Below are 23,252 nucleotides of genomic sequence, written 5' to 3' on the forward strand. Positions count from 1 at the left end.
TTAAAGAGATATTAAATGGTATACTTCAGGTAATGATAGTCTTTCTCTAAAATGGACATAATGTTTTGGGATAGGATGCTTGACCACATGTTTTTGGGTGGATAGATAGGTAGGTAGGTAGGTAGGTAGGTAGATAGGTAGATAGATAGATAGATAGATAGATACTTGATCCACCAACTACAATCAATAACAGAGAAGCTCATAATCAAGTATAAGCTTCTCTGTTGCTGATTGTAGTTGGTGGATTGCATATAATGGAATAAAAAAACACGTAACTAATCCTTTGCAGGTAAAAATACATTATCGGATCTGAGACATCTTTGAAAAAACTCTGATTATTCACAAAAGCGGTTCCCAAAAGAATGACTAGTAGTGGCTATTCTGAGCAGTTCTCCACCTACAGGATACGTTCTGTCATATCTGACAATAAAACCATAAAACTCTCCTCAGTTGGGGGTCTCTGGCTTAACACACATCTATTTAGGGGTCCTTGACATGAAAAGGTGTGGGACCCCTGAGTTTGAACAATGCAGACTTGGTGGATCACTCTTTAACATGTTTGCCAGATTTTAGACACAAACACAACTTAAACTTCTTGTCCAATGCATTGTTACTGTTTCTAATTCTAAAGTGGTAGTCAGTATTCTGTAACAGATGATTTATAACCTCCCAAACCTGCCAGCCAGCTACGGTTTAAAATTGTTTGAAAATGCTACATATTCAACCTGAAAATGTCCTAAAGTTCAACATTTAATGTTTCTAAAATATAGAGGATCCAGTCTGTACAAGTGTCATCATCCGTCAACCAAGGGCTCAGGTTAGCTGCAATACTATCCACTTAAAAGTACCATAATTTGTTTAAATTGTGTGCTATCAATCGTCACTTTTCAAAACTGTTCAAAATGTTGGACAGAACTCTTTATTTTAATTTGCTGCTGAGACTCTATGCAACTTCAATAAAACTTAATCAAGAAGCTACATCTTCCCTCCAAGTACCCAACAACATGTAGCAGAGTATAATACTGATATAGGTTTTCAGATGATTTACACTGTATGCTGTGTTGCATGCATATACAGTGCCACTGAAAAGTATTCGCTGTATTTTTGATTTTCTGCATCTTGGCACATTTTTCACATCAGATCTTTCAGTGGATTATAGTCTGAAAAAATGACACCAAAGTTAGGTGCTTGTCTCATCTGTTTGCTGTGCAAGGTAATCAAACATGCAGTCTCACTCAACTCAATTAAAGGGAAATTTATGGCCAGCTGTTTCAATGCTTTGGTATGTAAGTACAGGCTTTTATGTGTTTCCTGCACGTACCTCGTTTTCAGGATGCCATCATACAGAATATTTAATGGAAACATAAATCTGAGACAGTTTGTCTGGAATATACTGTAGTTTATTAATTCTAGTTGATGTGTTATATTAAATATTAAAAACATCAAGTAAAAATGCTCACATATGTACACAGCAGCAGAAGCAGGAGATTGGGCTGAACTGAGCAGGACGCTGTTGTGCTTTTAATTTCTACTTGGCTGGGGAAAGAAAAAAAAAAATAGATATTCCTTGTGCTACACACGTCATTATGTGGAAAAACGCCACAGAAACACTCAAGTGAGTCAACTTGTCTCTAAGTTAAAGGTTTTAGACTGATACTCTATTCACCATAGTGTGTGAGTGCAGTTAGGAATGTCAGCAAATCCACATTAGTGTTAAGAACAATAACAAACATAATACTCCGTATCTCCGGGAAAATAACAAATTGTTTACACCCAGGGCAGGAAACTAACTTTTTTTGTCCACTGGCCACAGCGGCAGGTCGGTAGATCCCCGAAATTCACCTGCATCGTTTTTATCAGCCGAATAGATTTTTAGAGCAGATTTCTAGCACCAAATGATGGTTCGTCGGCGACCATAGCGTTTTTGTAGAGTAGACAAACCAGCGGCTGGGGGCTGGTGTTAATTTCCCACCCTGTTTACACCTGCTTTAATGGACAATAAATCTTAGAACAATCTTTGCTTCTAAAGAAATTCAAGGTTACTACCGTTCTATTCCTCAATATCATCTAGTGATATTCATGCGCAGGTGAAAATAAAGCGTCTATGCACGGTGCCTATCTAAACGTGAACGATCCATACAGTTGATTCTATACACACAACCAAACCACCTTGGAGACGGCCTTCTGCCCAACCGCGCACACTTCCGTTACATAGCTTTACATTCTCAAGACAAATGACTTCTTCCCCGTTGAACATACTGTCTTGGTCCGCAGGTTATGCTGTTTCGTTGACCCCAGCCAAAGCATAGTATTGTCGTTTTAAATGTAGATATAGGCAAGGGTGATTGGAGCTAATACAACGGAACAGAAAGAGATAGCACACATACACTCAGAACGAAGATCAACAGGGAAATAAAAGTACAAAATATCAAGAAATCAATGTCCAGTGTATGGTAACGTAAGATATGGCGTACACTGTAGAACTGAGCCTAATCAAACCACTCATTTCCCCTCTAAAGAAAAGATTTCCAAACACACTGACTATCATGTGGTGATGATATACTGTAGGTCCTCGTCTTTTGTAAACATTCTCTGATCTAGGCCTCTGATTCTGATTGGTCGGTGGTGACGCTGCCGTTCAGCTCGCCCAGTCCCGATTGCTCCTGGATCTCGGTCATCTCTCCGACGATGAAGGTCGGCCCGCCTCCCTTGCCGTTGGCCGAGCCGCCGTCCGGCTGCTTCGCCGCCTGGTTGGCCAGGGTGGGCTCCTCGTCCAGCCGGCTGGAGATGGACCAGTACAGGTGAGCCTCGAGCCGGGCCGTGGCCAATGAGAGCTCTCGCGCTGAGCAGGAGGGCGTGTCCACCTGGGAAGGAGAAACAGAAGAGCTGCGTTCACTCTCAGATCCTCTCACACTGTTGGGTATCATCAACCTGTGATGTTCAATGCTTTCCAGGAATTATTTTAAGTGTAATTTACTGTTTTTGCTGTACCCACTTTCCCTCAACCTGCCTCGTCTACTTCAACTGCAGTTAGTGAGTTCCTACGTTTCCCAGAATGCCTTTTGACAACCCCCAGAGAACGGGCCAGTACTTGTATTCAGCTTTGGGTTATAGCCTACATGTAGGTGGAGAGAGCAATAGCTATAGTGGAGTGAGAGTTTTCCAGTCAAGAAAAAGCGAGAGTTGCGTCCCTCACTCAAAACACAACATGTCTTGTAGCTGCACTGCATTCTGGTCTATTGAGGCTACTGTCAGTGGAGAAATGGGTCTCTCTGCTTCTTCTATGATGGATTTCTCCCTGTATGATTGTTTGTGCAAAATGGTGAGTCTAGAAAGAAGCCCTCGTTCTTTGATTCTGAGAGACTGACACCAAAACCTGACATCCTGTGATTAAACTCCATTGTAGTTGTGCTGCAAATATCTCAACGTGACGTCACGCTGTCTGCTTTTGGACAGTTATCCATGTGAATAAGAAACATCCACCACCAAATAACAAAATGGACCCAGGAATGCAAGATACTTTGCTAATAGCGGTTTGTGGAGTAAGTGGAGTTTTCCTTTAGAAAAGAAACATTGCACAGAAATGAAGAAATCTGGGTCATATTGGGGTCTGACATGTTCTGAGCTGCTTTCTCAAAGATTAAGATTGCTCTGTAGTTAACTTGACCGAGAGCATAGGTGATACAGACACTTAGTGACACAGATAATAAAACATTTGGGATACAGCTACTGAAGTCAGTCAGAAAATAATACTTCCTATCAGACAGCTTACCTAGGCCGCCGAATCAAACGCACCCATTATAAGACCTTTAGTTAGCCTGTATCACGCCACCTTAGAAAGAAGTTACCTCGAAGGTGTGATGGAAGGCTCCGTAGTCGATGTCAAAGAAGCCCTCGGCCAGTGACATCATCGGACTGAACCTGTGACCCCACTGCACCTCCTCCGCTAGGTAGGAGCTCCTCGCCTGGCATGTCATCCCTGCACACACACACACACACACAGTGATGAATACATGAATGCATATGTGCAGTGGTGGAAAAAGTACTCAAATCCTTTACTCAAGTAAAAGTATCAAAACCATAATGGAAAAATACTCCAGTAAAAGTAAAAGTTCTGCATTCAAAAGTTTACTTCGGTAAAAGTATAAGCAGTAAAATGTACTGAAGTATGAAAAGTAAAAATACTCATTCTTTCAGAGTGTTAAATTGATGCCTTAACCTGTAAGAAGTATTTTAATGTTGTGGGTCAAACTGCTCCATATACTGTTGGGGAGTTTAAACTCTAACAATGCAACATATTTTATGAGCTTATTGTATGTTTTGCATGTAAAACCATACTCTGCAGAGTAAGTAGTAACTACAGCTGTCAGATAAATGTAGTGGAGGAAAAAGTACAATATTTCCCTCTGAAATGTCTCATAAAATGGAAAACCTACTGAAGTACAGTACTTAAGGAAATGTACTTAAGTTACTTTCCACCTCTGCCTAATTGTAAATTGCTGAGCACATAGAATGCAAAATGTAAGTAATAATAATTTATGATAGGCTATTCAATCTTCGCCTGCAGTGAATTTTCATTTTTATTTTTTGGTAATGAAATCAGACGGCTGATAGTTGATGAAAGTGTTCAAGTTCAGCCTTTGTAGTCTATTTTTCTTTTGTATTTGAATAATGATGAATGGACTGAACTGATAGAAGAGGCCTTTGTATGACAATGAACTTCCTGAATACAGTAGCAGAAGAACAGCCAATCACAGAAGAGACAGCGGCTCTGTCATGGAACTGGTGGAAAGAAAAGTTGGTGAATTGCGGTGAAAAGTGAAAAGTTGCATTGCTTTGGCTGTCAGAGAGGAAGAAAAAACTTGGAATGAAGGCTAATGCAAATTAAGCTGACATTTTTATAAGGCAAGAGTATTCATCATCATCACCACCATCTTCTTCTTCTTCTTCTTCTTCTTCTTCATGATTACAACGGGCCATTTAATAATACATGATCATTCTGGGATCGCAGGGTGGTTCTGACCCTTAACCTCAATATTTAGTTGCTTATAATGTTGGCAATTTAAGAATTTAAGTTTCCTCCCTATTTTTTCTCATTATTTTCTATTGGTTGTGACTAAAGGCTGTGTCAGAGTCACATTTTTGAACTTCACCCCCCCTACTGCAAAGTTAATATACCCATCTATATCAAACTTCAGCAATATATTAAGACTTCTTTTAGAGCTGCATTATATGAGTAAATTATTTTGGACTAAAATGTCAACTGGAACGTTAAAATTCCAAGGTCACAATGTGACTCCAGGTTGAGATAAATGTAGAGTAACAGGAAGCTCCACTTCCATTTCTGAGTTTGATCGTTTAGGAGAGAGAGAAGAGATGGCTCTGTAACAGCATTTAAATAGCAAAACCACACAAACAAACAACAATAGTCTAGTTACACACATACACTATTGACTGTAGTGGAACTTACAATCTCTACAGAAATAAAACCATACAGGCAGCATTTTTTTTTTGATATCGTTGTTGATATCATTTACTGAGAAGAAATGCAAGACAAAGTAAAGTAAAGGGTTTGTGGGAATTTGGGGGATGTAAGGGGGGGGAGGTTGGAAATGGATGGAGGGGGGTTGGGTGTGTGAGCACAGGTGTTAATGTGCTCACATTGAAGAATTGGAGGATTTGTTAGAGTCTGAGTTGAAAGTTGACTCCATCTTGTCCTCCTTGTTCTTCTTCTTTTTCTCCTTACGCTTCGGAGTAAGGGCATCAGCGATTCTACGCAGCAAGCTACGCTTCTTTTTCTTCTTCTTCTCCAAAAGTTCATTGAGGTCCCTCTCCAGAACAGCAAGCTTATCTGCCATGAAGGCTTTTCTCTTTGCCCACTCTCGCTCTTTCTCCTCCAGGGCCTGCTCGTTGTCAATTTTGGCCCTGAGGAGACCGGCCCTCTCCTCCTGCTGCTGGAGGAGGCAGCTCTCTAGCTTCTGCTCAGTGTGCTTCAGAGCAGCCGCGATTCTGGTTTCAGCCTGGGCCTGAGCCAGTTCCTGGGCCTGGACCTGGGCCTTTTCCTGGACCTGTTCTTGGGCCTTTTCCTGGGCCTTTTCCCGGGCCTGTTCCTGGGCCTGGACTTGGGCCTGTTCCTGGGCCTTTTCCTGGGCATGGACCTGGGCCTGGACCTGGACCTTGGCCTGTTCCTGGGCCTTTTCCTGGGCATGGACCTGGACCTGGACCTTGGCCTGTTCGTGGGCCTTTTCCTTGGCCTGTTCCTGGTCCAGGCCCTTTTCCTGGGCCTGTTCATGGGCCTGTTCCTGGGCCTCGACTTTGGCCTTTTCCTGGGCCTGGACCTCTTCCTGGGCCTTTTCCTGGACATGGACCTGGGCCTGGGCCTGTGGCTTTTCCTGGGCCTTTTCCTGGGCATGGACCTGTTCCTGGGCCTCGACTTGGGCCTTTTCCTGGGCCTGGACCTTTTCCTGGGCCTGGGCCTGGGCCTTTTCCTGGGCCTGTTCATGGGCCTGTTCCTGGGCCTCGACTTGGGCCTTTTCCTGGGCCTGGACCTGTTCCTTGGCCTGTTTTTGGGCCTGTTCCTCGGCCTTTTCCTGGGCGTGGACCTGTTCCTGGGCCTCAACTTGGGCCTTTTCCTGGGCCTGGAACTGTTCCTGGCCCTTTTCCTGGGAATGGACCTGGGCCTGGGCCTGGACCTGTGCCTTTTCCTGGACCTGTCCCTTGGCTTGTTCCTGGGCCTTTTCCTTGGCCTTTTCCTGGGCCTTTTCCTGGGCATGGACCTGGGCCTGGACCTGGACCTGGACCTGGACCTGGACCTGGACCTGGACCTGGACCTGTTCCTGGGCATGGACCTGGGCCTGGACCTGGACCTGTTCCTGGGCCTCGACTTTGGCCTTTTCCTGGGCCTGGACCTTTTCCTGGGCCTGGACCTTTTCCTGGGCCTGTTCCTGGGCCTTTTTCTGAGCCTGAACCTGTACTTGGGCCTGTTCAGCCAAGCCTAGGAACATGAACTGGACCTGGGTATGGGCAGAAGAGTCCAGGTCCAGAATCTCCTTAAGATGTTCATCTGCCTCCCTCATAGTCTGGTATTCCTGGCTGGTCCATTTCCTCTGGGTCTGTTGCTGCTTTTCAACAGAAGAGTCCAGACCCAGAGCCAGCTTAAAATATTCTTCTGCCTCTATCATCATCAGATGCTCCTGGCTGCTCCATTTCCTCTGGACCTGTTCCTGGACCTGGACCTGTTCGGCCAGGCCCAGGAACATGAACTGGACCTGGGTGTGGTCAGAAGAGTCAAGGTCCAGAATCTTCCTGACATATTCATCTGCGTCCCTCATCGTCTTATAGTCCTGCCTGCTCAATTTCGTCTGGGTCTGGGTCTGTTCCTCATTCTGGACCGAAGAGTCCAGGCCCAGAATCAGCTTCAACTGTTTTTCTGCCTCTATCAGCAGCAGATGTTCCTCGCTGCTGGAGACTGGGTCCAGGAGCCCAGTCTTCCTCTGCACAGGGAATTCCAGGTAGATCTGCCGCGCAGTAATGTGGGCGGGGCTTACCTGGGCATCCTCCGGCGCCTTGTTGTGCTGGATCTCCATGTATTTATTTCTCTTGTGTTTCTTTCTCTCTCTTTTTGTCTTGTGTGTCGCCTCCATTGTGCCAAAAAGTGAAATGCCTCTGTGCTCTGTGCACTTGGAATTCTAACCTCACACTGCATTCACTGCCCCCGTTGTGACACCACAATGTATGAAGTTAGTAAGATTCCAAGTTCCCCTTGATTGACAGGACTGTCAAAGATTCTGTGTTTTTATTTGATTTGATTTTTTTGTGTCTAGGTTCAGTTAAGTGAAAAAAACACTGCACTATGTCATCTAACTAATGTCATCTACACACAGAGGTGGAAGAAGGACACAAATTCCTTACTCAAGTAAAAGTGCAAATACTCATCTAAAAATATACTCTGGTAGAAGTTGAAGTACCGTTTCAAATCCTTTACTCAAGTCAAAGTATAAAAGTACATGGTCTTAAATTTACTGAAAGTATTAAAGTAAAAGTCATTCTCCAAAATTAATTTCTAATGTTCTAAATTGGTTCTCTGTTGAGCTTTCCTCTGAATCACAGATGAGAAAGAGTCTGCAGCTCAAATCACAAACGTTAATTCTTGCAGCTGAATTCACTAACGTTAATTCTCTCTCTCTTGTTGCTTCTCTCTTCTTCATGTTGCTTCTCTCTCTGTCCCTTTCCTTCCTTTTTGGTGTCGCTTTGCTGAACAAGCAGCCAGTCACATCTGGCTCTTGATCAGCAGCTTCCGGGATGGAAGCTGTCTGATGTGGAAAATAAAAAAAAATTTGAAAATCAGTTGATGATTTCCCAAGAGTAACGAGTTTTGAAAATGTAGTGAGTAGAAAGTAAAAAGTCTTCAGTGAAAGAAAAATGTACAGTACTGTAAAGTACATATACTTGAAAATCGTACTTAAGTACAGTAATTAAGTATTTTTACTTTGTTACATTCCACCTCTGCATATGTGTATGTTAGCAGTTATGCTTCACAACATGTGTTTAGGCCCTTGTGATATGTAAGAGGATTCACACACACACACACACACACACACACACACACACACACACACACAAACTCTCCACAACACTCTGACTAAGGGAATCAATATTTGGAGTAGGCAGAGAGGCCACCTTTACCTCATGAATAGTTCTGATACACTGAATTCTTGCCAAACTGTGAGACAGTTCAGTATATTATCATCTCAGAGTGCATTTGACATAAGGCAATATGAGACGGTATAAAGAAAAAGAGATAAACATGGCCCATCCGTGTACTTGTAATAGTCGATATAGCCATGATCATGACAGACTGGCAAAAACATAACACAGATGTTTAGATTTGGTTCACTGGCGATCTAAAACTGTGTGGTTTGAATGGGAATGTATGAGCTATGGTATAATGTTTTGCCCAGCTGGTGTGATTTTCCTGCTTAGCCCCGTCTTTCTGTCCCAATCAATATAAATCTAAACCTTGTAGAGATCTGCGAAATTGAACCTCTTGGGAGTGGAGAGAGCTTGGGCTTGGATGAAATGGATGACTGAAAAAATATCTTTGAATCCCAAGCCAGAGTTTATTCGCAGTAAGCAAGTGTACATTTTAGGCAGTTAGCTGATGCTTTATCCAGAGCGACTTACAGTGAGTGAGCAGATAAGGGGTCAATGCCTTGCTTAAAGGCATATATTCATGGACATGCATTGGCTGTTGTGGGGATGGGTTTGGTTATGGACATTCTCTCTAACCATTAGGCTGCCCTGATGCCCAAATAAGAATAGAGTACACTTTAACCTTCTCCTTCAAAGGAATACACCAATTTGGGCGTTTTGACCCTGTTTAGTGATGAGAACAAAGACACCACAATTATCCATGTGTTCCTGGTAGATCATTCAAGTTGAGTTATTGTATTATAGTGTTAGCATTATCCAAAGTAAGTCAAAGTAATCATTATGTGGCCTGTGAGAATTTAAAAAATGAACAACTCGATGTAGCCAGGTTTATTTTTAGAACAATTTCAGGTAAACAACCACATATTCATCCGCTGTGGAGTGATTTTTAGCCGTACACAGTTTCCCAACGCCCACCACCTTCATTACCTCCGCCAAGGAGGTTCTGTTTTCGGTGCCGTTTGATTGTTTGTCTGTTTGTCTGTTTGTCTGTTTGTTTGTCTGTTAGCAGGATTACGGAAAAACTACTGGCCCGATTTTCATGAAACTTCGTGGAAGGGTGTAGCATGGACCAAGGAAGAACCCATTCAATTTTGGAGCGGATCCGGATCCGACTCATGAACAAGCAATAATAGCACGAACCTTGGCGGAGGTCTGCACTCTCTGAGTGCCCTTCTAGTTTCCTATGTAAACAGGGAAAGTAGTCCCTGGTAGTTCAAAACAGTGTGTTACTTTTGTCTCATATTTTATGATTATTTTACCAATCTCCTACACAAAACTGACAGACATATTTGCATATCATTTAAGATTACTGACCAATTAGCTTTAGCGCTGCTGCAAGTTCTCGTTTTCCCACTTTTGAGATAATACTAGCCTCCTAGGACAAATGATCTACCAGGGACACATGAATGATGGTGTCAATGTTCTTGTCACTTAATGAATAAGCTGACCAAGGGACCAATCTCCCCAAAACGTGGTGTATTCCTTTAACGGTTAAAGGTTAAAGGTTAAAGGTTAAAGGTTAAAGGTTAAAGTTGAAGCCATTCCTCACCAGTGGCCTCCACCATGCCCTCCAGGATGACTACGATCTCAAAGTCCTCCTTCTCCAGCTGGGCCTGCGACATGTCCCAGAAGGGTGAGCGGATGTCAATCTCGTGGGAGATGACCAGCGGAGAGACCAGGAAGAGGCGGTCGTCTCCCGTCTCGAAGCCCACGCTGATGTCTGTCTGGTCCAGGGGGATGAACTCACCTGGAGGGAGATGAAGGACAGGAGAGGGGGAGGAGAGGAGAGGGGAGGAGAGGAGAGGAGAGATGAAGAGAGGAGAGGAGAGAGGGAGGGGAGGGGAGGAGAGGGGAGTAGGAGAGATGGAGGGGAGGGAGAAGGAGAAGGAGATGAGATAAGAGGAGATGAAATGAGATGGTGAGAGTTATCAATATCAGCCTATTAAAAAGATACTTAAATGGAGGTAGTCAACATAGTAGTCATAGCAGTAGTAGCATTAGTATTTGTAGTAGCAGTAATAACAGTAGTGTCAGTATTACTATTATTATCATCATCATTATTATCAGTAGTAATAGTAGTAGCAGTAGTAATAGTAGTGGTGTCAGAATTATTATTATCATCATCATTATTATTATTAGTAGTAGTAGTACTAGTAGTAGTAGTAGCAGTATCATTATATTATTATTAGTAGTAATAGTAGCAGTAGTATCATTATTATCATTAGTAGTAATAACAGTAGTAGCAGTATCATTATTATTTTTAGTAGTAATAGTAGCAGTAGTATCATTATTATTATGAGTAGTAGTAGTAGCCTAACAGTAGTAGTATCATAATTATTATTATTATTAGTAACATTGATAGTAGTAGTAGTATCAATATTATTAGTAGTAATAACAATAGTAGTATCATTATTATTAGTAGTAGTAGTAGTAATAGTAGTAGCAGCAGTATTATTATCATTATTATTATAATTAGTAGTAGTAGCAGTAGCAGTAGCAGTAGTAGCAGTAGCAGTAGCAGTAGCAGTAGTAGTAGTAGCAGTAGTAGTAATAGTAGTAGTAGTAGTAGTGTCCAGTCTCACCCTCCTGGGTCTGTTTGGACTTGATAAGCTTGGCCCTCATGTTGGCTCCTACGATGTGGGAGCTGCGCAGGTCGCCCACCCTGAACATCAGACACAGCTTGTCGTCTCTCAGAGAGATGACGGCGTGTTTGGAGAACACCAGCGTCTCCGCTCGCTTGTTGGGCTGCGAGATCTTTACAAACATACAGCCCACCTGGACGGACAGGAGAGGGGGGGAAACAGAGCTCAACTCTAAACTCAAAGACAGACAAAGTGGAGTGGAAAAGACAAACACATTTGCTGGAAAAATAGCCAGCGTTATTGAAAAATCAACGAGCTGTCTCTTTATTCTGTATTCAGGGTGTCAGCTAAACAGCACTGAGGCTGATGCAGAAACATTGCATCATTGTTATTGCTGAATATAGACAGTGTGTTCATTTTTCAAGACTGCTGGCTATTTCCAGTTTTCAATCTTTAAAAACATAGTAGCGAGAGCAGAATTAACCTCTGACTCAAACGGTTTGTTTAATATGCATAGTGGAACACCCCACGTTTCCATCAGTTGATAACATGGCATGTTTCCAGCTCAGGAACATGCATAAACATGAATCTGCTTGGACAGCCGAGTGTGGATCCATTCACATCCTCATCAAAAGACTGCTTACTTCCTGCGAAAAATGTAGCCCCATCAGCACTTTCAAAGTGAATATTCTCTTCTTCAGGATGCAAGCCATCTGCACTGAATTAGTGTCATTTCTTCAGCGCCATATTCACACATTTGCTCTCCTCTCAAGGCTCGGAGAAATCAATATTTTCATTTTTTTGTTTTGATTTAGCTGAAATGACAGGAGGTCTAACTCTAATCAAAACAGACCTGGGTCAAATAGTATTTGCATATCCTTTTTATGGTTTGTCTTAGCCTACTTACCTGCCTGTCTGAAGGGTGGAGTTTGCCACATGAGTGCCAGAATACATAATGTGAGTGCCAGAGAGATTTGACAATCACAGGGAAGTACTTGAAAGCCAATTTAGTATGCTTTTCTGTGATTACCTGCCTGCTTGAGCTGACCTAGCTCGTCCCGATGCGGTAAGCTCCACCCATCTGGTACTCCATGCAGGTTGAACAAACACTATGAATTATTATGCAAATTTGACCTAGCTCTGAACCACATACATTCTGTATTGAGAACGCAACATGTGTAAGAATTCAACTGATTTAAAACCTGGATGTCTTTTGCCATAATAAGGCCAAAAAAAGGCATATCTGAGAAATGACTGAGAATGCAGACTCACACATTATTTTGTGAGTTTCATCATTATTATCTTCCGTTCCAATTATTTTGAAGTTTATTTGAGTTGTCAATAAGGCTGCACTATTAATGATGTGTAATTATTTATTTTAGATTCCACAATAATAATAGAATGTTGGCATATTGGCAATACTGAAACATTTAATTTCATTTGGAATGTCCAATGCTGGTGAAAACAGTCAAGGTGTTGATATAAAATGCATAAAGAGTAGGGATGGGATGATGTCACAATATGATTCGATACGCGATATGGGGTTCGCGATTTGATACAACCACGATACAATGTAATAAATAAAAGTTCAATATATTTTTGATAGAGAATTTATGAAAACGTGATGGGCAAGCCGCCTCATTTGTGATTACTACAGCAGAATAAGATGTAGCTAATATCGCGATTTGTTTTTCTGCAACACGATACGTATTGTCACATTTTTGTATTGCAATATATTGAATTTCAATATATTACAGTAAGTATAGTAAGTACCACTAGTATTAAGTGATTTTGTTCCTCAAATCATCAAAACTAATCATTGTGATTGATTATCATAATCACAATATCTACCAAAATAATGTGGATTATCATTTTAGCTGTCATTGTGCAGCTCTGATTGCCCAAAATCTAGGTACCATTTCCCCATCTCAGTCATTTTGAACTGTGAACTTGAACTGTGAGCCCAGCTGCTCACCATGAAGGCGTTGACCATGGATCCCAGTATGGCCTGCAGCAGCAGCAGCATGGTGCCGACGGGACACTGGTCAGTGATGACGCGGTGGCCGTAGCCGATGGTGGTCTCCGTCTCGATGGAGAAGAGGAAGGCAGAGATGAAGCCGTTGACGTTGTTGACGCACGGCGTCCACGTCTCGTCCTCCAGATGGTCCAGATCGCCCCTGGGGAGGGAGGAGGGCGGATGTGTGAGGAAGGGGGGGGAGGGGGGGGGGGGGTGACAAAGTGGGCGTCAAGAGTGAAAAATAGACAGAAGGCATGAAGATGTATATATTTAGAATGGAGGTGCAGAATTATACAGTATGGTGATTCATCTCTCCCATTTAAATTTAAAAAAAGTCTATCTCCTTTCATGAAGTCAAAACATTTTGAATAATCATCTCTAATTCCTTTACTACATACTGTACATTCCATCAATAATTCCATTAAATAATCCTATTCCCCATATCTGCCCATAATGATGAATTTCCCCGAGATGTAATGCATCACTTGTACTTCCTCAATTCTCTCCTGACCTGGCAAAAAGCTACTTTTTCCATCAGATAACAAAATATAACTTCACTGTATCAGCCTGCTGTCCAGTCCTGAGCCATGGAAGAGTCTGCAGGTTTTCATTCCAACCAAACACTACAGTGATTATTAGCGCACATTCAACCAGAGACGGAGAACTAATTATTGATAGTTATTATAGCGACCTCTGTCAGCGACCAAGGAATTGCAACAACATCGACAACAACAACAACAACAACATCAACATCAACATCAACAGGTCTCTGACACAGCTTACGGTGGCCTGCAACTGACATAAATAAGTCACAATTTTACAACAGAGATGAAACAGAAACGTATAGTGAAGAGGTAATACACTAACGAAAAATACTGTAATAATAATACTAATTTGTCATTTGTTTTTGTTTTTTGGCTTGAGAACGAGGCTTTTTAGCCTTTGTAGCTGATCACTTGCTTGTAGCACCGTCCTCCATTGCTGAACAGCTGAAAGGCGCATGATATTTTCTTTGTGCAGTGGCAAAAGACCAATACACACTGAAGACAAAACGAGGACGAGGAGGATGGGGATACAAATTCTGGTACAACACCTGTAAGTGAGTTTTGAAAGCCAGAAATCACCCAGTGGAGTGATTGTTGAGTCTTTGAAATTGATCAACAACCCTATCAAACCAAATATGATGGTCATTTTGTGCTATAGGATAGTAAAAATCGTACTTATTTCTCCGGGAAATTAGCTGCTGTAGTGTTTGGTTGGAATGAAAACTTACTCTTCCATGGCTGACTTAGAGGCAACATTGCTCCACCCCGCCACCCCCACTATCACCTCCTCACCTGCAGTAGGCTATGAGGTACCAGATGGCCCCGAAGAACAGCCATGTGACAGCGTAGGCCATGACGAAGACGAAGAGCGAGCAGCGCCAGTTGAGGTCCACCAGCGTGGTGAAGATGTCCGTCAGGTAGCGGTAGGTCTCCCGCATGTTGCCGTGCTGCACGTTGCAGCGGCCGTTCTTCTCCACGTAGCGCTGCCTTTTACGCCGGCTCCGGGCTGACGAGGGGATGGAGGAGAGGAGGAGGAGGAGTGGAGGGAGAGAGGAGAGGAGAGGAGAGGAGGGGAGAGAGGAGAGGAGGAGGAGTGGAGGGAGAGAGGAGAGGAGGAGGGAGAGAGGAGAGAAGGGGAGGGGAGGGAGAGAGAGGAGAGGGAGAGAGGAGAGGAGAGGAGAGGAGGGAGAGAGGAGAGGAGGAGGGGAGGGAGAGAGGAGAGGAGGCCCCATGTGGTCAGTAGCTGGGGTTAGAAAGGTGTGAATTAAGGCTGGAGGAGGGGGAGATGATGAGCAAGACCCTGCTGTTGCGGAAAAGCCTTGCGGCCTCAATTTTGGTGATTTTTTATGCTTTTACTTGAAATGAAGGTTAACATGATTCTTTATGGGTAGTGCAAGTTTCATAACCCTCGGGTCCATGAAACGGTCCATGAAACCCATTCAGAACCCATTAGAAAACTTCAAAAATGCAAGACTGTTGGTCTGAAAATAAGGCTGCTTTTCTAAATTTGAGTTGAGTTGTTTTTTTTGGGGTTTTTTTTTGAAGATACAAGGCTGACTGCTGCAGCAAAGGATAAGAGATGAATGTAGGCATGTAGAGAGATTGGAGGATAAATGGAGAAAAAGGTGCCAGGGGACAAAGCTACTCAGAGAGATGCGGTCTGGCTCAGAAGAAAGCCAGGCTGGTGAAAAAGGGAGAAGACAAATAAAAACAGACAGCTGAGGAGAAGAGAGAGGAATGATCTAGTATGGAGAAGAAGGAGGGGGTAATATCATAAAACACTCCGAGAAGAAAAGCTACAACATTGGACTTGTAGCAACTGTACAGCAAGGGATACAATGTTGTGTTGTTTTTCTGAGGGCACACCCAGTCAGAATTGAGATTAAGACACAGGCACAATAAGAGAAACTGTGCAGTCTGGTTTTGTCCTTTCGACTGGCAACAACAATATGTATTTATTTATGTATTTATCCTTGTGGAGTCGTATCTAAAGGCCTATGTACAACCTGAAAACAACACAACGTCACGGACTGCTAGAAAACTGCTAAAGTTTCAGATTGTTATCCTGCAACTAGGGCTGAACGATTTTGAAAAAATATCTAATTGTGATTATTTTGACTGATATTGCAATTGCGATATGATTTGCGATATTAGAGGGAATGATAATTTTTACATCATTATTCTCATTTTCATTGAAAAACGTATTAAAATGATTATGGTGTGATTTTTGCGAGGATCTGTACCAAACAAAGATGTTTTCTTAAGTCTGTAGAATATGACATCTCTGCAGCACGACAATATTTAATTTAAAATGGTATTTTGACACACATTTCACCTTTAACAAATATTGCGCCTCCTGCGATTTGAAAATTGCAATAGGCCATATTGCGATTTCGATAAAATTTCGATTAATTGTTCAGCCCTACCTGCAACCTCCAAATATCAAGCATGTATTGGAAGTCTTGTTATTGATTAACATCCAATATCATCCCCCTCCTGGCTCTTCCTTCTACAGCAGAGTATACAGACAGAGCTGTGAGATACTAGAGGAGGTGAAGAAGAGTTATGGGCAGGGACTGAAATGAACAACAGCTGAATTATGCTAAAATTTTGTTGTTAAGTCAGTCGACTCTATCGGCTACTTTGGCAGGTAAGACACGTTTTGACTGGATGTTCTCATCTCTTCTGAAAGTCTGGAGTTGAACAGTGAAAGTTGTTGGTGGATTTTTGGAATCCACTGTGGCCGGTGGGAGAAGAAGAAGAAGAAGTGTTAGAATGTACTTTTTTTTTTGGTGTACCCACTACCCACTTTCCCTCAACCTGCCAGTTAGTGATTTCCTACGTTTCCCAAAATTACTTTCAACAACCCCCAGAGAAGAGGTGTGAATCTGTTGCCTTCAGCTGTGGGTTATACATGTAGGTGGAGAGAGCGATAGCAATAGTAATAGCATAGTAAGAGCAAGGCAACAAGATTTTTTCCAGTCGAGGAGAAGCGAGTCGTACCCCCTTACTCAAAACGCAACATGTCTTGCGGCTGCATTGCATTCTGGTCTATTGAGGCTGCTGTTAAGTGGAGAAATTGGCCTCTCTCCTGTTCTACGATTGATTTCTCCCTGTGTGATTGTTAAACCTCAGTGCAAAATGGCGGCTCTTGAAAGAAGCCCTCGCTCTTTGATTCTGGGGGACTGACACTAAAACCTGACGTTTACAGTTGATGTTTTAAATAGTCGAAAAATCTTCTGCTATTAAAACTGCATTGTAGCCGCGCTGGATATATCTCGCTGTGATGTGTCATCTATGTTTGGCCGGTTATCCACAGGAATAAGAGAAATACATCGCCAAACAACAAAATGAGCCAGGAATCTACACCGCCATTAGTTGTTTTTAACAGTGTGAAAGTTTTAGGGATGAAGGGGGCCAGAAACAACAGCAAACAAAGAGAAGAAGAAGAACTAAGGGAGAGGAGTAATGAAAAGAAATGTGCAAGACTGTTCAAACCACTGAGGGGTGAAGCACTGCAGCATGGTCCACATTAGTCAGACAGGATTCACAACTATTGCAGGAGGACTAGTGGAGGGGAATGAAGTGCACAAGTCCAGTCAATACACAGTGTGTGTGTGTGTGTGTGTGTGTGTGGAGGATGGAGAGAGAAGACATAGATCTACAGTCAGACAATAGCCCAATGTCTCTGGGGAAGTCAAACAGATAGATACCACAGGAGTCGATAGACCTGCGCCTAACCTTCACGCAGCTTCGGCCGCAGTCCAAATGTTGACCCAAGTGAATCGAACCCAGTCATGATTATGTTTTCCCAACGTTTTGAATACGTTATCAGTACATAAACTCACTATCTTTATTAAGCCGCCATCAAACAGAAAGTCATCAGGAAGTGACACGCAGCATCACTCACCCCAGCCGAACCGCCCCCTCTCCTTCTCCGCCCCCGGCGTCTTCTTCCTGTGCTGATTGGCGGTGGCCTCCCGCTCGGCCAGCTTGGACTGGAACGACCTCTTGACCTTGGGCGCGGTGGGAGGGGGCGGCGCCGTCTCCGTGGTAACGACGTGGCCCAGCTCCTCCGATAGGTTGAAGACCCCCGTGGAGGCGGTGGCCTCGGTGGCCACCTCCACCTCTTCTTCTCCCCCTTCCCCCTTCTCCTCAACCGGCAGGGAGAGGGAGTCCGGGCGGGAGGGGAAGACCGAGTTCTCCAGCGCCATGCCGTGTGTGTGTGTGTGTGTGTGTGTGTGTGTGTGTGTGTGGGAAGTGTATTAGTGTGTTATTGATATCCTCCCTATGGCAGACTCTGTCCAGTGGCTATTGATTGTACCATTTGTTTCCTTGACTGAGAGCCTGGAATATAGAGAAAGAGCACAATGGTCACATGACATCATGGAAGTGATTAGCTGTTGCTGTGATTGACCAACAAATTATTTTTAAAGATTACGTGTGTTTTTCTGCTCCTGTCCCTTTAAATTCTCTTAAGCTGCCTAGAATGGTTTATTCAGCATTTTGCTCAGTTACTATTTGTCTTTTTCAGATACATTAACAATAAGGCCTACTAAATCCTGTGTTGTTTACCTTCTTGTTTTGACCACCAGTATCTGCTTCCCTCATCTCATTCATTTCATGCAACATGAAGAGAGAACGGGCGAAAAAAGCAGGAAAGGAATTACCATGTCTCAGTTAATATTTGTCAATTTCCTTTTGTCTTTGGAATGAGTCAAGAAGGGCAAAAAAGATGTGGGCTACTTTTCTTTGAAGAGATAATCCTGGAGCACAGTGTGTTATATGCACATTAAAGCCACTTTCAGTGTGTTACATGTTTCATAAAGCGCCTTGGGGTAAGAGTGTGTGTGTGTGTGTGTGTGTGTGTGTGTGTGTTTAAGTGCACTTTCTTTCTATCCGTCTTGTTAGATTTGGTGGATTTATGTCACAGGCCTACTGAGATCAGGCTGCTCTTACATAAGTCCCATATAAGTCTAAAGAACTGAGTTAGGTGTGTATTTGAGCAATTAGCCGCGGTGTCACTCTCAAAGATGTGCACAGTAAAATGGAGTCCCGCAGCCTTGGATGTTATGAACCCATCTGGACAAGCCAGCGGATGAACGCAAGAGGAGACTGATGGTGACAATCAAGATGACGCATTACGCATGATGGATGGATCAGAAATAGCCTTTAATACACTGTGGCTTGTCAGCCAGCCAATTGGCTACAAAACACAATAGGCTAAGCTTGGGGATTATTGTCAGACAGTGAAAAAGAAGCAAAATATCTTACCTGTTCAGCGTAGCACCTTGTTGATGTAAGGCTTGGCTTTGGCTGATGTTTTATCATAATAAAACACTAAATCTGGTCCAAGAACGAACCGGGATTGCCACCTCTGGTTCGATGACACCCATTTCTGGTGTTTACCAGCGACGCAGCATCAGTCCACTCCTGTTCGCTTTTCCAGGAAAACAAAGACCACCCCGATCCGACCAGTCCGCATTTACAACAAATGTCTGAAAATCCACCACGAAATGAACAAGCGGAAGAAAAAAACACACACACCCCGGCAAAAACATTCATGTAAAATTCTTACGGCATTGGTATTGCATGTGTCGGGCTGTGAACGTGTGAAATGGTGGCAACAGGATAACCCGGCAGCGCGGAGAGCTCCATCATCTGTGCATCTGATGGAGTCAGTCAGGTGTTGAGGATGCTGTCATCAACCCAGCCCCTCTCAACCCTGCCGACACGCTTTTCATTTCCACAACAGACGGAAATTCATCTCCATCCACTTGGCTGGCTTTTACACAGATCCTCTGTAGCCTATACGGCTCAGAAATAAGGAAATGCGGAGGCCTTTTTGTTTTGCAATTAAAATGCAACAAAATTATGAATAACACGTAGCTAGGCCTGCTTAATGTTGCTTAACTGCCTATGATATAGCCTATAGCTATAACGCTATGGACTACGAACTTATGGAAATAAATTGTTTTCTTTTATGCAAATGTATTTGTGTAGTTCTAATTTGTGGCACTTTCAAAAGCAACATATTATTAAAGCTCTTCTGAACCTGTGGCATCAAATCGGTAGAGCCTGCTACAGTATATAGCGTACTGAATCCTGTCCTGCTGATATCAGATATAGCCGCTACCTCACCGCACTGTATCATCATTGGTATCAGTAACTTGATTCATTGTTGGATTCATTAGCCGCTGTTCGCCCGCCAGCCTGTAGGCGGCAGTCTGGCCCTCCACCGTACTTCTCTCTCCAATGAAAACACTCAGCACGGCCAGTCCTCCTTTTTCAAGATGTCGGTGTACGGGCCAGTGGTGAAAATTCACCCTGTCGTTCTCGCCTCTATCGGCGACTCCTACGAGCGGAGAAATGAAGGAGCAAGTCGTGTGATCGGGACCCTACTGGGTAAACAGAGATTTCACTAATTTGTCCTCCGCCGGATGGACTGCCAGCTGTCAAAGAAAGTGATGGTTAGCTAGCTAACGTTAGCCTGCCTGCTAACGCATGTTCGCAGGTTCAGCCCAATGCATCTGGCTGGCAAATTAAGCTAACAGTAGCCGCTAGCTAGCCAAAACAGATAGCCAGCAGCATCACTTGTAACAGCTGGCCCTCAGCGCATAACTTGACTATCTGCTGAGTCATACAGATACTTTTGGTGAATGTATTGTTATGTTATATAACCTAGCTATCAGGATGACGAACGTAGTTTGATTAGCGTTAACCGTAACCATACGTTAGATCCTTCCAGTTTTAGCCAGTGTTAGCCACTTGCAACCGGATGCCAGCTAGCCAGCTAACGTTAACAAGGCGAGGATAGCTAAAATAACATTGTCATGTAACATCTGTCCTCCTCAGGTACCATTGACAAGCACTCTGTTGAGGTCACCAACTGCTTCTCTGTCCCCCACAATGAGTCAGAAGACGAGGTGCGTTGTGAAACACATCGATCATTATACAATACGTGTAGTCTTTGCGCATTTGGGGTTGCTAGTTGAATTAAAGTTATTGAGATGGGCTTTATTGATCCCTGGGGGGATATTGGGTCATTGCACCAAGTAAGATGTAGATAAAAAAAAATTGTAATAGCAACAATTCACTGCCTTTTTGTCTCTAGAGGTTTGTCTGTACCTTGATAATCATTTATTACAGTCTAGTACAGACCTAGTTGCCACACATTACATTCTCTAAGGGAAAGCATGTTTTGGCCGTAAGACACAACTCTCCTCCCTGACAACAGGTTGCTGTGGACATGGAGTTCGCCAAGAACATGTACGAGCTCCACAAGCGGGTGTCGCCCAGTGAGGTCATCATTGGATGGTACATCAATAGTCCCAATGATATTTGACATTTTAAATTAAAATTAGAGGGCAATACTTCTCACCAGTTCTCCCTCTTTTCTAACAGGTACGCCACAGGCTTTGACATCACAGAACACTCTGTGCTGATCCACGAGTATTACAGCCGCGAGGCCACCAACCCCATCCACCTCACTGTGGACACGGCCCTGCAGAGCGGCAAGATGAATATCCGCGCCTACGTCAGGTTGGCTCATCTGCCTTGTCGGTCACTCCCTTTTTTTAGTGTATGGCCAACTGGAGATAGTGTGTCTGAATGTCTTTGTGTGTCCCTCCCACACAGTGCACAGATGGGCGTGCCGGGAAAGACAGTCGGCGTGATGTTCACCCCCCTGAGTGTCAAGTATATCTACTATGACACCGAGCGGATAGGCGGTAAGTATCCAAAGAAGCAGTGAAAATGACTGATGGGGAAAACAAATGCTTCCTCACCAAATATGTGATCCTGAAATTCCTCCTTTTACCAACTGCTAACATTTGGTTAGTTAACCATCCAGGCAACTGAGAAACAGAAACATATGCAGACGTTTAGATGCTACCCCTTTGTGTTTTCTTGTATTCCTCTGCTGTAACACTCACTCTGTGTATTTCAGTGGACCTTCTCCAGAGGACACGTGTCACTCCCAGTCGCACCAAGGGCCTGACCTCTGACCTGTCCCAGGTGGCCGGCTCTGCGGCCAGAGTACAGGACATGCTGGCCACTGTGCTCACATACATCGAGGATGTGCTGGTGAGAATGATAAAGTGACTCGAATCAAATGAATAGAAGTCGACAAGGGACTAGGCTTTAGAGTTCACCAGTGGGAAGACTTGTTAGACCTAGATATGAGAAAGAGGGGATGTAATTTTTCATTTTTCCCCCTCAGGGTTTGAGGTTTTCATACACATTTAATGGAAGGGTATTGCTTCCTGCCTTTTCCTTTCATTTTTTTGTCTTGCTCACTTCCCTGAAAACTGGAATTTATTACTCCTTTGTACTTTTGGTTTTAGAGGCCCACTGGGAAGCAATTAAATAAGACATGATTATAACTAAGTAATGTTGTTTGTGTCTGTCTCAGTCTGGCAAGGTGACGGCAGACAACAGCGTGGGCCGTTTCCTGATGGATCTGGTCAACAAGGTGCCGACCATCTCAGCCGAGGACTTTGAGACCATGCTCAATTCCAATATCAACGTAAGTGCTCCTCACCAGCTACAAAATTAGATATGCATTAATTTCTCATATCCAAGTTAAGATTGATAGTCTCTGCCCGTGTTGTTTTCCCTCTTGGGTTCAGTGCGTCCCTTTTGCATTTCCATCCTTTATTAGTCAGCTACTTTCAGGCTTGTGTTTTGCACATTTGCTCACTCCCACTAATCATAGAAAGCATTTAATTAGACTTTGCTTCCTTTTGTTAATTGGCGCTCTTCTGGGTACCAGGAAAAACCTTTTTGCCTTTTCTTTTGTCTGTTATTTCTTAACCTAGGACTTGTCTAACGTACACAATCATCCCAGAAACTAAACAGAATAGTTGTTACATCTGTTGTCGCACCCCTTACTATCGTTTGCTTGTAATGTTGAAGTAGGAATGTAAAGCCTATTGGACTCATTCTGAGTCACTCTAGATAAGATTTTCAGATAAATGCCTAACAAATCAAATGTAAATGCTGTATGTTTGCCTGTTGCAGGACCTGCTGATGGTGACCTACCTGTCTAACCTCACCCAAGCTCAGATTGCCCTAAACGAGAAGCTGGTGCTGCTCTGAGTCTTTGAGGACAAGGAAGTTCTTTGAAGTGGTTGATATTTAATTTTGTACACTTTTTTTTTTTTTGGCTGAAATGAATAAAGATGTTAAACAGTCACACATTGTTCGTTCCCTTTAGGTTGAGGCAAGGTTACATTGTAATTGTAAACAATGTAATTTGCTTTCTCCTTGGAAAGCCAATGAACATCAGGAGAATTGGTTTAGAGGGTTAGACTGTTAATGCAATCTGGCTTTAAGACCTAAATGTTTACGATCCACACACTACACAGTAATTCACTTTTACCATTAAGCCCTTGT

General features: G+C 43.2%; 2 protein-coding genes across 4 annotated transcripts; one reads left to right on the plus strand and one right to left on the minus strand.

Moving 5' to 3' along the window:
- Nucleotides 1-2,597: 2,597 nt before the first annotated feature.
- Nucleotides 2,598-18,070, minus strand: kcnj9 (potassium inwardly rectifying channel subfamily J member 9). Of its 3 annotated transcripts, XM_071538032.1 has the most exons (8): nt 17,767-18,070; nt 16,957-16,969; nt 14,649-14,855; nt 13,270-13,471; nt 11,295-11,487; nt 10,262-10,459; nt 3,849-3,979; nt 2,598-2,864 (listed from the first exon to the last, which is right to left on the minus strand). In XM_071538032.1, the coding sequence occupies exons 1-8, from the start codon at nt 18,068-18,070 to the stop codon at nt 2,598-2,600; spliced, it is 1,515 nt and encodes a 504-aa protein (XP_071394133.1). The 3 variants fall into 3 exon arrangements, with proteins under 3 accessions (XP_071394133.1, XP_071394131.1, XP_071394132.1); XM_071538030.1 differs by lacking the exon at nt 16,957-16,969 and having other exon boundaries at nt 14,649-14,862; XM_071538031.1 differs by lacking the exon at nt 16,957-16,969 and having other exon boundaries at nt 17,763-18,070.
- Nucleotides 18,071-20,120: 2,050 nt separating this feature from the next.
- eif3f (eukaryotic translation initiation factor 3, subunit F) lies at nt 20,121-23,052 on the plus strand. The gene is made up of 8 exons (XM_071538033.1): nt 20,121-20,261; nt 20,712-20,782; nt 21,094-21,173; nt 21,261-21,398; nt 21,495-21,586; nt 21,805-21,941; nt 22,270-22,383; nt 22,878-23,052. The coding sequence occupies exons 1-8, from the start codon at nt 20,150-20,152 to the stop codon at nt 22,953-22,955; spliced, it is 822 nt and encodes a 273-aa protein (XP_071394134.1). The 5' UTR covers nt 20,121-20,149; the 3' UTR covers nt 22,956-23,052.
- Nucleotides 23,053-23,252: the final 200 nt, after the last annotated feature.

Source organism: Centroberyx affinis, unplaced genomic scaffold, assembly GCF_046629955.1.
Source record: "Centroberyx affinis isolate AG114_WGS23_722 - 3 ecotype Tasmania unplaced genomic scaffold, CSIRO-AGI_Caff_v1 ptg003188l_1, whole genome shotgun sequence".
NCBI classification, from domain to species: Eukaryota; Metazoa; Chordata; class Actinopteri; order Beryciformes; family Berycidae; genus Centroberyx; species Centroberyx affinis.

Coding starts and splice junctions, on each gene's coding strand:
- eif3f (XM_071538033.1), top strand. CDS start 20,150: ATGTCGGTGTACGGGCCAGTGGTGAAAATTCACCCTGTCGTTCTCGCC. Junction 20,262..20,711: donor TGTGATCGGGACCCTACTGG/GTAAACAGAGAT, acceptor TGTCCTCCTCAG/GTACCATTGACAAGCACTCT. Junction 21,399..21,494: donor AATATCCGCGCCTACGTCAG/GTTGGCTCATCT, acceptor CCTCCCACACAG/TGCACAGATGGGCGTGCCGG.
- kcnj9 (XM_071538032.1), bottom strand. CDS start 18,070: ATGGCGCTGGAGAACTCGGTCTTCCCCTCCCGCCCGGACTCCCTCTCC. Junction 11,488..13,269: donor CCATGGTCAACGCCTTCATG/GTGAGCAGCTGG, acceptor CTGTCCGTCCAG/GTGGGCTGTATGTTTGTAAA. Junction 10,460..11,294: donor GTCCAAACAGACCCAGGAGG/GTGAGACTGGAC, acceptor ATCTCCCTCCAG/GTGAGTTCATCCCCCTGGAC.